Below are 17,714 nucleotides of genomic sequence, written 5' to 3'. Positions count from 1 at the left end.
ACATTCTTCCCTATCTGAAACAGGTGATAGACCTTTTCTATGTAAGCCTTTGCTTTTCTGATAGCGAAAGCATAATGTCTGTTGTCTGCTACTGCTTGGGTGTGTCTCCGAGGGCAGTAGCTTGAAACGTCCAATAATCTTCTGTAAACTGCAATGCACTGGATGGTTGTGCACGCTCGTACTTCGCATAAGTTTGATGGGAAACTTTGAAGATAGAAAAATCGAGCATGTCTGGATTAAAAAAAATGCCTACATTTGATCTTGAGCCATGATGATGGAGAAAAATGACTTTTTTTTTTCCCCCCTTTCTGAATATTTAACACCAGTTAATGCAAAGCTGTATGTCAGAAATAGATTTCAACAAACACCTGATATACAGTAACTATTAATTTTATTTATTTATCGAACATCTCGAAAATGATGAAATGGACAAAGAATATCAGGCCATTATCAAAATGTGTTGCATTCAAAGCAGAAGTTCACAAAATTACAGTTAACATCATTTTTATGCATATATGTTGAGGGTGCTCCTGCCTTGTGCTCCTCCTTTTGAGGGATATTGCAAATGGTGCATCTATGGTGAATTAAGTTGAGAAATGCATCACTTTAAGGGTCTGGTGAATACTATGAGCTCCAAGAAGATTAACATCAGCATCGCGTGTCTTTTAACCTGCTCTTGTTTGAAAGCGAGTGCGAGGGACTAATCTCACGATGTCGAACGTCAGCAACCTCTTCGTCGGTGAATCTCGGCTCTGAGTGCGAATGACTTGGGTCAAAGTGAGAATATTTGTTCATTTTAGCAACTGAAGCTTGGAATGGTCGAACTTGATGCACAAATTATTTATGTTCCTTTGTGTACTGTGTGTCAGATCTGGGTGAATGAAAGGTCTGGTTATGCCACGGCAAAGGTGTGCAGCATTCATATTGGCATGATTAGCAATGCAAGTTCCAGTCTGCTGTCTGAGTCGTCCGTACCATCAGGATTCCGGCATACAACCAGGGATCTTTCTCATCGAGGACAGTCCCAATGAAATTGAAGTATTTGCTCATTCCTTTTGAAATGCATCGGTGCTGTTGTCATGAAAGTTGATTTTATTCAGGCTTGTTACCTTCACCACCGAAGGTGGACAGAGGTTATGTTTTCAGCCCTGTCTGTCTGTCTCTATGTTAACAGGATATCTCAAAATGTTGTCGACAGATTTGGTGGAGGGTGCTTGACAAGGACAAAATGATTAGATTTTGGTGAAGATCCAGATCTGGATGCAATATTTTATTTATGTATGTATAAGCAATTCTTCACCATTGAGAGATGGGACCATGAACTATATGTATCCATCCATCCATTGGGACCATACTCTGTGCAGAGTGTTGGTGCTGTTTAAGCAATGTCCTTGGCTATTTGACACAATCCTGGATGGGTCGCCACTCCGACACAAGATATCAACAAGCTGGCATTCATTTTGTTGACCTCAGAAGGATGACAGGCAGAGTCAACCCCACCTGGTATTCATTCAATAGCCGAGGGGGGATTTTAACTCAGGATCCTGGGATCCCAAACCATTAAGCCAACACCAGGCTATACGAATACGTATATATCACTATATCTCAAAAAGTTGTGGACAAGTTATGACAACTCGGTGGATGTGTTGGTTTTGTGACGAGAACGAGTCGATTAGATTTTTGATTCGGTTCCGGATCCATATCCGGTCTATCAGTGGGATACAAAACGTACGTAAACTGTTCAGCCGAGCTGTGGTCCACCAAGTGCCGTTCTAGTTATTGTTGAAATGCTTGGCGAGTTCTAACATGCATTTGGCATTGAAGAGCTTGTGTTGTTTTTATTTATTTGTTTGTTTTAAAGTCTGGCTGTATTTCTCTGAAATGATGCAAGTGCTGATGTGGAGAGATGGCTCCTTTGTGCAAAAATTGTATCATTTGCTTTGTTGTGGTAATGATGAGCATCCTGGTCTCTTCACCCTGGAATTTATAAAAAGAGAACAAGAGATTGAAATACAGTCCTGTATATGGGAGTCCAATGAGGTCATCCATGTTGCAATCAAATGTCTTAGAAGAGATGCATATTCTGTCCTGGGCTGTGAGAAGTTTCCATCCAATCTGATCTTATCAATGCTGCATCATCCTGTCCAGAGGTGTGCCTGGCATGATGTAAATGCGACTGAGATCCACATCGAATGGCTTATCAGTATCAAACCCCCAACAGTATAGTCAAGTCGAGACTAAAGGCTGAGAAATGACATCCATAAACAATACAACACAGAAGCAAGGATGAAATTCACTTTTTTCTTTTATCATTTGCTCCGACATGGGTGCAATAAAAATTGTGCATGATTAATATCGAGTGGAAATTTATTGCCACATCTATGGGGTGAACATACCGATGGCTTCTTGCTGTTCTGATAGACCAGAGGAGATGTTCCCATGTGAGATATTTAATAATAGAATGATGACAATAAAACCACAAATCGTGGCACAGCAATAATGAACTTGAGAGATAACACTGTATTCGACGAAGGCCCGAACCCCATGCAGGGTCATTGCAAGGCGAACACACTGCACATATCTTAACTTACTGTTGTTGCAAATCTGGTCATGCCAAAAGGGTGGGTAGGAGTGTGCATGTTATAAAATAAATGAATGGGGAATTGGGGGTGCGAATGGAAGGGGTGGCTCTCTTAGTGTCCACGGCAGACTCGTACAAAGACATGATGGCCTCGTGCGGAGTGACTCGTCAGCCCTTGGTTGCAAAGCGGCTTTCTTTCATTGTCTCTGGCCCAGCTGACTCTTCCTCTTCACTTTCTTTAAAGCTGACTCTGCAGCACTAAATGATTGACAGATGGCCTCACATGCATGAATATAAAACTCTGCCCCATCAAAATTAACAGAAGCAATTTCTACAACATGACCACAATCAGATCCATGAGCTGTAGGCCAGTCAAAATAGTGAAAAAGGTCAAAATAATTGCAATATAATTTATTTTTTCATAATGCATATTGGTAATGTCTCAAGTTCAACATATTAAAAGTCTACCACAGTCAACTGATGGGAAATGACAAAATTACGTTTTTCAACAATGATGTTGTGATACTTCAAAAATATCTACTCATTTACAATATATGCCATATACAATGTATTTGAATAAAACCACTGTCAATTAATACATTACAATGAAGGACAGTCCTGTTTTGATTAGTTCCATAACAAATAATCACCAAGATTACAGTTTTTAATGTAAAAATTAGCATTTTACCAGGCAAATGTCTTTAAAAAGTAGCATTATTTTAGCAGTGATTTTGATACTTTTCTTCCAACTTTATAACAAGCAATGGTATTGATGTATAAAACTTGATTTCATTATAAATGTTTAATGCATATTTTAAAACAAATTTGGATGGAATATGATGAGTACTTGCAGTGCTATATCATTTTTGGTACATATAGATTACCCCTACCCCCAAATGTAAGTGTTGGCCATTGGAGAGTGCTTGTGTGAGAACCATTCCTTTGTAAATAAAATGTTATTATATTCATACTTTACAAACTTGATTACATGAGAACTTATAATAACTATAATTTATAACACAGGGGCAGATCCAAGATTTTGTTTAAGGGGGGTGAAGTTGACTGCAGGCTCTGATCCTGGCTAATTTATTTTAAAAATCAAAAGTCAAATTATTGGTCAAAATATTTTATAGGTCATAACATCCTTAATAATAGTCCAATTTTTAAAATTTATCATTCTACAGAGAGCTAACTACATATAGATTTCACAAATGTTATCATTTCACAATTTTGAACAGCAAATAGAGGGTGGCACACTCCTGTCCCACCATCCCCCCCCCCAAAATCTATCAGTGTAACAAATTTAAAAGGAATGTGATCAATACTTGCGTTGCTATACTTTATTTTTATGCACTCCTTTCTTATTAATCTGTAAAGTATAAGTCACTAACTTTAATTTATTTGCAGGTAAGTGATGGCTGAGTGTCAATCTACAGGACAAGATCAACTGTGTGTGTTATGCACCAAGGATATCACATATGATGCTGAATGTGATATTGTTACCCTTGGCAAGAAAGGGAGTGATGGCATCGACCGTGCAAGTGAGGAACGGGGAAACAGTTTGCAGACCCAAGAAGGGGCAACGTGTCCATAAGGCATGCAGAAAAAATTGGTGTAATCCAAAGTACATCAAAACTCACAGGCATGTCGGACTAGCTGATGCTTCTGTACCAGAATTCAAGCGACGATCACAATAAAAACCATTTGACTTCACAAAAGATTGCATCTTTTGCTGTCAGCAAGCCCATTGTGATGGGCGACGGAGGAGATATGATGTATTTCCTGTCAGGACATCAGTTTTTGAAAACACTATTAGAAGTGTTTGCAAAATATGGAAAGATTCTGGAGTGAGGAAGTGATGGGCAGGATATCCTATGCTAATGACCTGCATGCTGAGGAAGCAGTGTATCATAACCAATGCAGCATAAACTTTAGAACTGGGAGAAACGTTCCAAAGAAGTTTGAACCACATGATTCACTCTCTGGTAAAAAGAAAAAAACTACGAAGAGGTTGCAAAGTTGAAGAAGACAAGTATGATGCCTTTCTACTTGTCACAAAATATCTCGAGGAAAGTGATTAACAAATCATAATCATTGATCTAGTAAAGAAGATGGATGAATACTTGAAGCTGACTGGCTCAATGCAGGAGGCATATGGAGTACAGTACATGAAACAAAAACTAAAAGACCGTTTTGGTGATGAGGTTATTTTCACAAATCTTGAAGGCAAGAAAACTATTGTTACATTTAGAACCACTGCTGCCTCAATTATGAATGACAACTACAAATCACCAAAGGGTGATAATGATGATGAAACCAGACACATCATTGAAGCAGCAGCCAAACTGATGAAAAATGATATTAAGGCACTTGATCTATGTACTGAGTATCCAGTTGCTGATGATTTGACAATAGAAAATGCAATGACATTTCTACCAGATAGCCTAGTCCAGTTTCTTCAAATCATGGTTGCAGGAAAAAACACTGAGAAAAAGCAGGCCTCATTGGGGCATGCTATTGTCCAAGCTGCAAGACCCAGAATGATGATTGTACCCCTGCAATGGGGGTTAGCTATAGAGATGCATCACCAATTTGGCTCTAGGTTCCTTGTAGATTTCCCTGTACCAGCATGGCTTCTGCAGCTCATATAAGGAAGTCCAAATGTTTGAGCGAAGTGCTTCTGTCACACAACACAATACAGCATTTGCATCTGAAGGTCAATTTGTTCAGTATGTGGCAGATAATGTAGATCATAATATCCGAACACTTGATGGACTTGGTACATTCCATGGGATGGGGATGATTGCCATATTAACACTAGGGAAAACAATCTCGAGCATGGTCCCACGAAGAAATGTAAGTTGCAATGGCAGGCCAGATGGCAGGTCGCAATCATTTAAAATTATCAAGGCAGGCCAGATAAAGATACATCAGTACAATTATCCCAAGGGTGCAGGAAAAGCTATGTTTCCATGAGCTGGCCTATCTTCGATCCATGAACCAGGTACCAGTTTAGAAACCTCAGATAGATATCCTATGGACACTTGCACCGTTTCTGCAATGGCCACGTCCAGGCTGGTCTGGATTTATGCAGATGGTGCACAAGGGAACCCATCCTGGGAAGGCAACTGTGGTATTCCTGCCTATGATTGACCTAGACCCAACGGATATGACATGCATCTACTCCACTATGCTATTTCTGGCTGAGCAAGCACAACAAAACAAAGTTACCTCTGTAATAACATTTGACCAACCACTATGGTGGAAGGGCCAAACTATCATCACCAATGAACCATGTGACAGCAGCCTAAAGTCAGTTGTTTTGAGAATAGGGGGACGACACACACAGATGACTTACCTGGGATGCATAGGCCATTTCATGGAAAACTCTGGTTTGTCTGAAGTACTGGAAGTGGTATATGGTAGCTCTGCAGTGACACACATGCTCAGTGGCAAGGCACTTGCCAGAGCTCATGGAGATCATTTCCTTGTTGATGCAGCCCTAAACATTGTCTTGCTTGCTGAAGCATTGAAGCTTCTACTGCCAAATCTACCTTGCAAAGGTGCCACCAATGAAAGCTTTGAAATCCAGGATGATGACAAAGGCCAGATAGATGAAGGGCTCATCCATGACCAGGAAGCTGATGATAGTTTTGATGATACAGAAAACAACACTTCAGACAACTTTGACAGTGATGTAGATGTTGCAGACAACTTGCTTGTGAAAGTAAAAGAAATGTTTAAGAAGTTGCTTGTAGATCCAGATGTTGCCATAGATTATGAAACCACAACAGCAATATTGGACATCAGTGCAAAATTGGAGCAAGAGAAGCAAAGAAATGAGATAAGCCGTACAAGCTGCTTTTGGTTGCAGTGCATGAAAATGATAGATATCCTAAAGCGTTTCCTGAGAGCTGAGAAAACTGGCAACTGGAACCTCCACCTTGCTACTGTACAAGAGATGTTGCCATATTTTGCTGCTGCTGGACATAACTTGTATGCAAGAACCACCTTCTTGTACTTTCAGCAAATGGCCTCACTGCCAACTGACCACCCAGATATCTACACTGCGGTTATGGATGGTCTTACATGTTTTTCATCGCAGTGACAGATTATGGGCAGGTCTTTCAACGGATCTTATAATTGAACAGATGTTGATGCGCAGCATCAAATCTACTGGGGGTCTTACACGGGGAAGGGGGATGTCAGAGCTGCTACGATTGGTATGGATAAAATCCTTGTCTTCCTGTTCTGAAGTGAACCAAGCCATGCAACATTACACCCATGTCATGTACAACACAAGTGAACAACACATAGAAGTCTCTGTATGACGGAGAAGAGATTGTGCAGACACTTGTAAACTAGTCAATTTTTTGTATGCAAGGAACCCATTCAACACAACAGATACATCACTGCATAGCATTGTCTCTGGTGTTGTGGCACAAGATTCTGTCAATGTTGATCAGGCTGATGAAGATGGCAATAAGATCCTTCTGTTGATGCAAGGACAAGATGTAACACAGCATTCTTTCAAGCGAAAGCAACAAACAATTACCCTGGGTTCAAAAACTGCAGTTATGTCAAACAAGGAAGCTGTGCATATTGACCCACAGGCACTGTTCCAACAGCTAACGGTAGTGGCTGCAAGAGAAAACGTGGACTCTCATGAGTTGTTCAAGCATGAACTACGTGGCTATCCTGCTGCACTGTTTGAGTTAACTGGCACTCCATGGCAGGCAAATAAGACAGTATTTGCATCTGCACTTTGGAATGAGGTGAAATCCCATGAATGTTCAATACCTACCAAACCACTGTATGTACTTGATGGAGGAGCATTATTGCATCGTGTATCCTGGTCTCGTGGTGTAACATTCAAAGACATCTGTGACATTTATGTACACTACGTGACAAGGAAGTATGGCAATTGTGTTATTGTGTTTGATGGCTACAGTGAGGAACCCTCAGTGAAGGATATGACACACCAGAGAAGGGGAACAAACAGTGACTGTACATTGTGAGTCCAATATGATGGTGACTGTGAAAAAAAAGTGTTTTTGGGAAACAAACAAAACAAACGATTCATTAATATGTTGAGTGAATTCTTTGAGTAGGCTGGTTGTGAGAGTGTCCATGCCAGAGGAGATGCTGATCTTATTGTTCAAACAGCAGTTGCGGTTTCTGCTGACAGAGAAACAATAGTTGTTGCAGATGACACTGATCTCCTTGTTCTGCTATGCCATTTTGTTAACCCAAACAGCAAGGCAATTTTCATGAAGCCATAGTCAAGGCATGGATCAAAAGAAGCAAAATTCTGGGATATCCATGTCATGAAATCCATACTGGGTGACGGCCTCTGCAAACACCTACTATTCATCCATGCTTTGCTTGGATGTGATACCACATCGTATTTGTTTGGTATTGGCAAGGCATTGGCTATGAAGAAGTACAGCCAGTTGCAACAGCATGCTGCGATGTTCTGTAAACCTGACACATCCCAAGCAGATATCATAACATCAGGTGAGAAGGCCCTGGTCATCATCTATGGTGGAAAATCAAGTGATATGCTGAATACCCTGCGCTGTCACCGGTTTGTTGAAAAGATGAGCAGAAGTACAATCTCTAATGAAATGAAGGCTCTCCCCCCAACATCAGCTGCAGCAAAGTACCATTCCATGCGGGTATACTATCAGGTGCAGGTGTGGTTCGGAAACAGTTGCTTAGTACTTTCAGAATGGGGATGGAAAGTAGAAAAGGGCTTCATTTTTTTTTCAGCAGTATTGAGCGACATGCCTCCAGCACCTGAAAATCTCTTGAAACTGGTCAGGTGCAGCGGCAGAACAGACTGCAGCACTGCACGCTGCTCATGTCGCAAGCATGGCTTTGACTGCTCTTCAGCCTGTGGAGAGTGTCGTGGAACTGCATGTTCCAACTCACCTGTCCTAAATGATGATCTTGATTCAGAAATGGACATGGATCAGTTGATATGTATACTACTACATAGGACTTCATTGAATTTAGTGTCGCTGTATAAAATGTAGTATAACTGTCTGGAATGTCATATAAAAATTATAGAATGTAGCATAGAACTTTATAGATTTAGTTGGCATAGTTGTTGGCAATACAGCTGGATTTAAAAATGTAAGTACTTGGTTGTCAAAACTTGTAAACTTTATTTTTCCAGCATTTAGTTTTTGTAGGTTTTTGTCGGTTATGAGGAAGATGTATCAGGTTAAATGCTACTTTTTGTAATCAGAAACAATGCAAAACAACCTGTGGAGAGTATTGTTGAACTGTTTTGTATCACTCACCAGTCCTAAATGATATTGATTCTTAAATGGACACTTATCAGTAGATATGTATACGACTGCATAGAATGACTTTATAGAATGTAGTATAAATACACTAACCATACCTGTTGGCAATATGGCTGTATTGCAAAGTATAAATATGATTACATTTTACTTACAAAGAAATGGTTCTCACACAAGACTCCCCAATGGTCGACAGTGTATGCATTTGGGGGAAGGGTTAATCTTAATGCACCAAAAATGGTATAGCACTGCAAGTAATTGTCATATTCTATCCAAATTGGTTTTAAAATGTACATTAGACAAAATTTATTGTGATCAAGTTTGTTAAACATCAATACCAATGCATGTTATAAAGTTTGAAGAAAAGTATCAAAATCACTGCAAAAATAATGCTACCTTTGAAAGACATTTGCCTGGTAAAATGCTAATTTTTATAGAAAAAACTGTAATCTTGGTGATTATTTGTTCTGGAACTAATCAAAACAGGACTGTCCTTGATTGTAATGCATTATTGGGAGTGGTTTTATTCAAATACATTGCATATGGCATATATTGTAAATGAGTAGATATTTTTGAAGTATCACATCATCATTGTTGAAAAACGTAATTTTGTCATATTTCCCATAATTTGACTGTGGTATACTTTTAGTATGTTGAACTGGAGACATTATAAAAATGCATTGTGAAAAAATTAATTCTATTGCAATTACTTTGACCTTTGCCCAATTTTGGGGCTAATTTTACTGGCCAAATTTTACATAAATACATAAATACTTTTACCTTCTCACCTGGCTATTTTCCACACAGCTCACAGTATCATTGGGTCACATTTTAAATGCTGGTGCTGTGCCTTTAAAAGTGCAACTGCCATGGAAGATGATAATTGTCTTTGTCAGATCGTGGCATCACAGTGAGCTGTCCCTTGGATGGCCGTAAAGCTGGTGATCCATTTGCTTGCATTAGTTGGGAGACATCAATAATCCTATGGTGTCTTTAAACAAAGAGCAAGCGAGCTATGCCATGCCCTAACTTACAAGGGGCACTGCATCTGTGGTATAGTTGATATTGCCACACATTGGTTTAGTTTATCCAGATTTTAAGGATTCAAAGTTGTTTCTTTTTGACCTTGCAACAAAGCACTTGAAATGGGAGAAAGCATTTTTACCCTATCAGTTAAAGGAACAGGTATTAATTGAGACCCCGAGAGCTGCAGTTTGTTTGACTCATCTGTGAAATATGCCATTAATTTCATTCATCTGACATTGTTTGTTGTGTCAGAGTATTCATAATCTTGCTGTCATGATTTTCGATTTTATTAAGAATAGATGGCAAAATTGCTCCATTATATTCTTGACTTGCCTTGAATGGAAGTCCCTTGAAGAAGACCTCAAGTTAAGACGGCCAGCAAACACGACTGACCCACAAACTGTTTCCGAGGTTGAGACACTAATCACGAGGGATCACCGCATTAAGGACTCCAAAATAGCTAAAGAACTCGGAATTTCTCAAGGCAGTGCTTCTGCCTTCATCCATAAACACTCGGGCACGTCCAAGCTCTTCACGGGATGGATCCCGAGAAATTTGGCACTCGAACATCGAGAGCCGCCATGCCACAAACAGTTCAACACAGAGCCAACTGACTTATCACTCATCTGGGAACTGGTGAGGAAACATGGCCTTGCCATTATGATCCTGAAACGAAATTGGAATTCATGCAAGGGATCACCACCAACCTCATCTATTTTACACCAACTCCTCTTGTGACAAGATCATGTACTCGATTTCCTGGGATGCTGAGGAAATCCTGCTGATTTAACTATAGCCTTCACAAACTGGGTGTCCCATCTGCTGGCATTAGTTGGTGGAAGTTAAAGATCCTACGGTGTCCTTCGTGAAGAGTAGGCGAGCTATCATCGGCACCCTGAACAAATTCCAAATTCCTGCCATAAATACTTAATTGAGCATCAGGCCTGGCAAGCCAGTTCGTCAAAGACTTGGGCCAAAAACTTTCTCCAGCCAACCCCACAAGAATGTGGGAATAATTGGGACCCTTGGAGAAGAAGAAGATAGTGGGATTCTTCTCTCCATTGGCTCATATATCTCAATCCATGACACCACAACATATCTGACATCATTTGGTCTCTGAATATGTTGTCACATTTCCTACAGCATGGTGTGCATTATTACTTGTAAACAAGCATTTTACGATTTCACAACCTGCAATTTTCCTGTGATGGCTTAATCCAAATGTTCTACCTCTCCCTCACCAACCAATCCATCCATCAAGACCATACCCTGTACAGACAGAGCATCGGTCCTGCCTCAGCTGTCTCCTGGGCTATTGGACACAATCCTGGACCGGTCGCCACTCTGACACAGGATACTCGAATGGCTCAATCATCCCAGCAAGCTGGTAGTCATTTTGCCGACCTCGGAAGGATGACAGGCTGAGTCAACCCCACCTGGTATTGATTGATTCAACAGCCCAGCAGGATTTGAACTCAGGACCTTAGGATCCGAAGCCCACCACCCTAACCATTAATCTTATAAAATACGAGTCGGGGTTCTCTGCCTTGCATGGTGCTGTTCTAATCTTGTTGGCATTTTGAAGAAATAATAGTTTTTATTTATTTTTCTTGTGGAGGTCGAAATCGCTTCCCGACACCCATGAAGGAATGTGGTCAGGGATTATTTAATACTACCTTTCACATTGCGACAAAGGTTTCGCCACAAAAAAGTAATTAAAAGGAAAAAAAAAAACTTTTTTTTTTGCCTCAACCACTCCTGAACACTGATGCACCTCTGAAAGTTTGGAGAAGATCCATTTGGCCATCTCTGAGAGAAATAGTGACACACAGACAGTCCTCTTGTAGTATAGATTTGTTTTGAAAAGATGCACAACAGACAAACGAGAAACAAAAACAATATGTTGGAATGCAGTTTTTGACTGCTGCATTAAAAGTCACCAAACAATTGCATAGAGGTATTTTCTTTCATTCACACTTTGGCCATGTAAGCAGGCTGTCCTCAGGTCTTTCATGGTTTATTTGGTTGAAGTCTGGTAGAACTGGTGGAAGATGAGCCAGAAGTGGCTCCAAGAGTGTCCAAAGGGATTCTGCCAGAAACTTTTGCCCAGCAGGAGACAGATGCAGCCCATCACTCAAGTAATCCTGCCAGTTGTGCTGTTCACAGCAACGACATTCAAATTAGATAAAAAATGGAATCGACATCAAGCAACAATAATTATCTATACTTGGACTCCATTGATCAGAACATGAAAAAAGTTTGTGCAGACCGAGTATGCCCAAGAAAATGTTTTCAAAATCAAAATCTCGTAAACCGAAGGGGCACGTGTCTGCAAAACTGCCAGGACAACCAAATAATGTTTACTTTTTATGTATATTTCCCTCATCTGTAAACCCAATCTCACTCTGATAAGTACTCACATATTGGTATCGACGTCACTTCCGGTTTGGGAATTGGCTCACGTGCACGGTGGTGAGCTCTCCTTCTCGTCCTTCAAAAGCTTTTTGCGTATATTGTGAACGTGATTTGTGTCAGGGACTGTGGAACTGGACTTATTTTTTGGAGTGTTCATAACAGTTTTAGCAGGTCGTTGAGTTAGTTTGTTGAAAGAAGCAGGGGGAGGCCTCGTGTCAAGTTTAGCATGAAGTCAGTTGGGGCCTTGGGTACCTCAGGGATCAGTACTTGGACCATTATTCATCATTATTTACATCAACGATTTGGATAGTGGGGTGAAGAGTGGGCTTTCCAAATTTGCAGATGACACTAAGCTTGGAGCTTGGGGATAAAAAAAAAGGTTCTAAATGGATATCAAGGAGAAGAAGAGGAGTTCGTAAAATATGATAATTGCTCAATGTGGACCACGTCAACAATATGGGAAGCAGAGGGTTGTTATTGTTGCAGGAAGTGTGAGGAAATCGTCCACTTGAGGATGGTGATTACGAGGTCGAAGGAACACATGCATAATTTGCAGCAAGTAGCAGAATGTGAGAAGTTTGTAGATAATAGTTGGTTACGGTTGTACAGTGAGGTTGCTGAGGATATTGGAAATGGTGATGGTGCAGCGGTGGCGACGGTGGCAGCGGGGCCAGGCGGTGGCGACGGTGGCAGCGGGGCCAGGCGGTGGCGACGGTGGCAGCGGGGCCAGGCGGTGGCGACGGTGGCAGCGGGGCCAGGCGGTGGCGACGGTGGCAGCGGGGCCAGGCGGTGGCGACGGTGGCAGCGGGGCCAGGCGGTGGCGAAGGGCAGCGGGGCCATGCGGTGGCCACGGCAGCGGGGCCATGCGGTGGCGACGGCAGCGGGGCCATGCGGTGGCGACGGCAGCGGGGCCATGCGGTGGCGACGGCAGCGGGGCCATGCGGTGGCGACGGCAGCGGGGCCATGCGGTGGCCACGGCAGCGGGGCCAGGCGGTGGCGACGGCAGCGGGGCCAGGCGGTGGCGACGGCAGCGGGGCCAGGCGGTGGCGAAGGCAGCGGGGCCAGGCGGTGGCGACTGTAGCGGGGCCAGGCGGTGGCGACTGTAGCGGGGCCAGGCGGTGGCGACGGCAGCGGGGCCAGGCGGTGGCGACGGCAGCGGGGCCAGGCGGTGGCGACGGCAGCGGGGCCAGGCGGTGGCGACGGCAGCGGGGCCAGGCGGTGGCGACTGCGGCAGCGGGGCCAGGCGGTTGCGATGGTGGCAGCGGGGCCAGACAGTGGCAGCGGGGCCAGGCGGTGGCTACGGTGGCAGCGGGGCCAGGCGGTGGCGACGGCGGCGGTGGCAATGGCGGGCGGGGCCAGGCGGTGGCTACGGGGCCAGGCAGTGGCGACGGTGCAGCGGGGCCAGGCGGTGGTGTTGGTGCAGAAATAGAAGTTGGTGGACATGAGGTATGGGAGACAGTTTTTGTCGGTGATGAGTCGATTAAATATTATTACGAATTTGCGCCCGCCGGCGTGTGAACAGCCGCTTTAGCCGAAGGCGGCCGTCTCGCCCACCGGACGGACAATTCAGTCACGACTTTCCGGAAAAACGCCGAAAACCAGTCACGGGTGTGCTCCAAGTGCACACCATGGCCTCGTCAACACTCTACCCACGCGCGACAGGGTCAATCGCCGAATTATCGATATACCTAAGTATTCGCACGGGCAGACAACCGAGAGACCGTACCTCAACGGAGGCCTGCTTGGACACGAACCGCTTAAGCGGTTCGTTCCGTTCTGGGATAACCGAGCGGTGTATTATCGCCAGGCCTCGTTGGACCCAATTCTTTTATCGGCTATTAAAAAGCCTGCTATTATTCCGAGAGCAATACGGCGGTTCAATGGGGAAAGAGGACACGACGAACGGGTTAATATTCACATAAGGACATTTATTTATAAAACGACGCATATACAATCAAGCATGCAGGTATGGAATCAAAACACCAACATGCGAGTATGCATAAAAGCAATGGAATTGGCGGGAAGGGACAAGACACGAACAAGGCAAAGCACTACATCCGTCTATTATTATTATTCACAAGCACTAATACAGTTCTATTTGCGGATCACGGCGCCACAACATTCACACAAATAAAAGCAAGGAAAAGACCCCCTCAAAGACAAGGGGGTCAGACTGGGCCCGTAGGCCTTTATTACGTGGAGCTTGGCGGACCGAAGGAGTTTCACGAGACCATTGCAGGTTACCTCCACCCTCGTGGTGCCTCGATGGGGTGATCCGCGACGCTCCTTCCCCACGGCAGCTAGCGAATCCGCGGTTGCGCCCAGGCCTTGCCAAGCGGCCGGGTGAGTCGGGCCTCAGCCGGCGACGCGCTGAGAGGAACGAACGGGTTTTGATGCTCTTTCAAAGTTGATGCTCTTTGTAAGAACCCATCTGTTCCTCAGCGACGCTCGGACTGTCCCGAAGCCCGATCACCTCAGACCGTTTGGCGCTGGCTGGCGAGCTCTCTCCGGCTCTCTCCCCACGAACGCGCAGATCTGCGCGGCACAGCAGGTTCAGCCCCGCTCTCCGTCTCGCGTGTCCTCCGCTCTCTTGGACTTCGCCCCCGCCTGTGTTCTCCCGTCTCCAGACTTCACCGACTGACCGCCTCTCGACTGGAGCTCTGCGCGGCCTTTTATAGGGCTCGAGAGACGAGATCTGACCTCCGCTCTTCGACCTTCAACCCCCACAGGCCCCGCCCCTTTTTCTCCTGTGATCCAAATTCCGAGGTGAAGCTTCCACAGAGCGGATGTGCGCGAGATCACCCAAACTTGCTCGGAGAGCGGACGTGGGTGAAATCACCAGACTTGCTCGGTGAGCGAACCCCCACGTGTGCCTGCAGCGATGCTGTTCGCTGGGAACTTGCCGTGGCTGGCGCAAAGATGGCGGCATTTGCGGAGATGAAGGTGAGGTGATGTTATTCGGGTGGGGGAGATGCGGTTTAGGAGATGGTGGGGAGATGTCGTTGTTATGAAGGCGGTGTGGAGAGGGTGGTTGGTGGTTGACGTGGTGGCTGGTGGGTGGCGTGGAGAAGGTGGTTGGTGGTTGACGTGGTGGGTGGCGTGGAGAAGGTGGTTGGCATGGTGGAGAAGGTGGTTGGTGGGTGGCGTGGTAGAGAAGGTGGTTCGTGGGTGGTGTGGTGGAGAAGGTGGTTGGTGGCTGGCGTTGTGGTTGGTCCAAAATAACGATAGTAAAGAAAAACGGCTAACTCAAAGATCACAGCCCGGGTGACACGAATAATCCATTAAACAACGGTGGGGAAATCTCACTGAACACGGACTTATCGGCATAACTGAACTAAGGACCTTTATGGTGTTCTGCGAATTTCCACAGCCGTAACAATATGTACATTCTTCATTCTGCAGAGAGGATCATAGACATCAAATTCTCTGCAGTTTTGAAGGACCGGGAGTTAGGGACATTGAAGGAAGGGTAAACAATTTTGTATCGGGTCACGGCAGGAAGAAGTTGGTTGTGGTCCACCATGGAGCGAATGATGTAGGGAAAGTTTATTCAGAGGTTTTGAAAAATAGATACAGGATATTGAGTAAGCAGCAAAGGGTTGTGAGGTCATGTTTTCTGGGATTCTCCCAAGATTAGGAAACAATATAGAAATTATGAGCAGAGCAAAAGACGTCAACCAATGGCTGGAAGAATGGTGGAGGGAGGAAGGTTTTACATTTACGAAGCAGTGGGAATCGTTTCGGGGACAAAGGGAGTGTTTCCGGAATGATGGCCGTATGTTAAATAGAAAGGGAGCAGCAAGGTTTGCAGTGGGAAACGAGGAAGGAATTCAGGCTTTTTTTTAGGTCAGCGGAGGGTGGGGAAGCTATTGAGAAAGGAATGGATGAAGTAATTGGGATGAATAAGGCCAGGCAAGAAAATAGAATTTCAGGAAGGGAAAACTTAAATATATTCCATAGCAATGCCAGAAGTTTAAATAATAAGATGGAAGAGCTTGAAGCCAAAGTAGATAGTGAGGAGTATGATATAGTTGTAGTGAATGAGGCATGGTTTAAAGATGAGAGTAACTGGAGGACAGGATTAGAAGGTTACAAGGTGTATCGGTGTGATAGGAAGGAGAGAATAGGAGGAGGAGAAGAAGCAATCTGGGTAAACGACAGCATTGCATCAAGAGAAAGGGGTGATATTAAAGAAGGAATAAATGTTGAGGATTCTGTTTGGGTCGAGATTGGAGATTTGTAAAAACAGTAAGATACTGGTAGGATGCTTTTATGAAGCTCTGGGTGTGAAGGAAGAGGAGGAAGGAGGAATACATGAAGAATTAAAAAGGGCATGTGGGAAGGGAAGAGTATTGATGATGGGGGATTTTAATTTTCCAGGGATAGATTGGGTCCAGGAACAGGGAAAGGGCAGAGCAGATGAGGATTTCTTAGTTTTAGTCCAGGATTGCTTTTTAACCCAGTTGTAGATATATCTAGACTTTCAGAAGGCATTTGATAAGGTACCACATCAGAGGTTGTTAACCAAGGTGAGGGATTGGATTGGATTGCAAACTGGCTCAGTGGTCAGAAGCAAAGAGTGGCTGTGAGTGGGAGCATGTCTTGCTGGGAGGATGTAAGTCGCTGCGTACCTCAGGGATCAGTACTTGGACCAATAATAGTCATTATTTATATCAACGATTTGGATAGTGGGGTGAAGAGTGGGCTTTCCAAATTTGCAGATGATACAAAGCTTGGAGGTGAGGTGGATAGCAGAAGGGGTGGTGATCATATTCAGGAAAGTATTGATACTTGTATAGATTGGGCAAAAGATTGGCAGATGGAATTTAACCTGAGCAAGTGTAAGGTGTTGGGGATGGGAAAGAACAATGAAAATAGAGATTACAGGATGCAAAGGGTAATTTTGGAGCATGTCACACAGGAGAAGGATCTGGGGGTGGTCAGAGATATGGGAGGAGGGGGGGGTAAGCAGGCAATACAGTGACAGGCAGCTATGGGTAGAGCAAATAGGGTTTTAGGTTGTATTCGGAGGGGGATCCTTTATAAATCAAACGAGGTGGTGTTAACATTGTACAGGAATTTAGTGAGGGCCACATCCAGAATATGTGTGCAGTTTTGGTCACCACAACTTAGGAAGGACATTGATGCCATTGAGAGGGTGAGGGTTCAGCGTCGGGTTACTCGATTGATTCGGGGCCTAACTTGATTCAGCTATGAGGAGCGGCTGAAGGAGACAGGGCTTTATACACTAGAAAGGAGGCGGATACGAGGAAATATGATGGAGATGTTTACAATGATGAAAGGTATTGATAAAATAAGTGAAGATGAATTATTCAACAGAGTAGACAGTGATCGGACCAGGGGCCACAGCCTGAGAGTAA

The 17,714-nt window shown here is 44.0% G+C and overlaps 2 protein-coding genes across 4 annotated transcripts in view; both read right to left on the bottom strand.

The window, feature by feature from the left end:
* Positions 1 to 11,757: 11,757 nt before the first annotated feature.
* IAH1 (isoamyl acetate hydrolyzing esterase 1 (putative)) overlaps positions 11,758 to 17,714 on the bottom strand; it is a 45,312-nt gene continuing 39,355 nt past the window's right edge. For all 3 annotated transcript variants that reach the window (XM_085878691.1, XM_085878689.1, XM_085878692.1), the window contains one exon: positions 11,758 to 12,074. In XM_085878691.1, the coding sequence (XP_085734817.1) occupies positions 11,886 to 12,074 (189 nt within the window). In that variant the 3' untranslated portion in view covers positions 11,758 to 11,885. The remainder of the gene's footprint in view (positions 12,075 to 17,714) is intronic.
* On the bottom strand, positions 12,083 to 13,817 carry LOC147028368 (uncharacterized; the record flags this gene model as incomplete). Its single annotated transcript, XM_085878695.1, has 1 exon — positions 12,083 to 13,817. A coding segment is annotated over one exon (963 nt), but the record flags the coding sequence as incomplete, so codon positions are not given.

Source organism: Eptatretus burgeri, chromosome 4 (genome assembly GCF_056783735.1).
Source record: "Eptatretus burgeri isolate ZD-2024b chromosome 4, Ebu_testis_v1, whole genome shotgun sequence".
Taxonomy (NCBI): Eukaryota; Metazoa; Chordata; class Myxini; order Myxiniformes; family Myxinidae; genus Eptatretus; species Eptatretus burgeri.
This window is presented reverse-complemented; position numbering and strand designations above follow the sequence as displayed.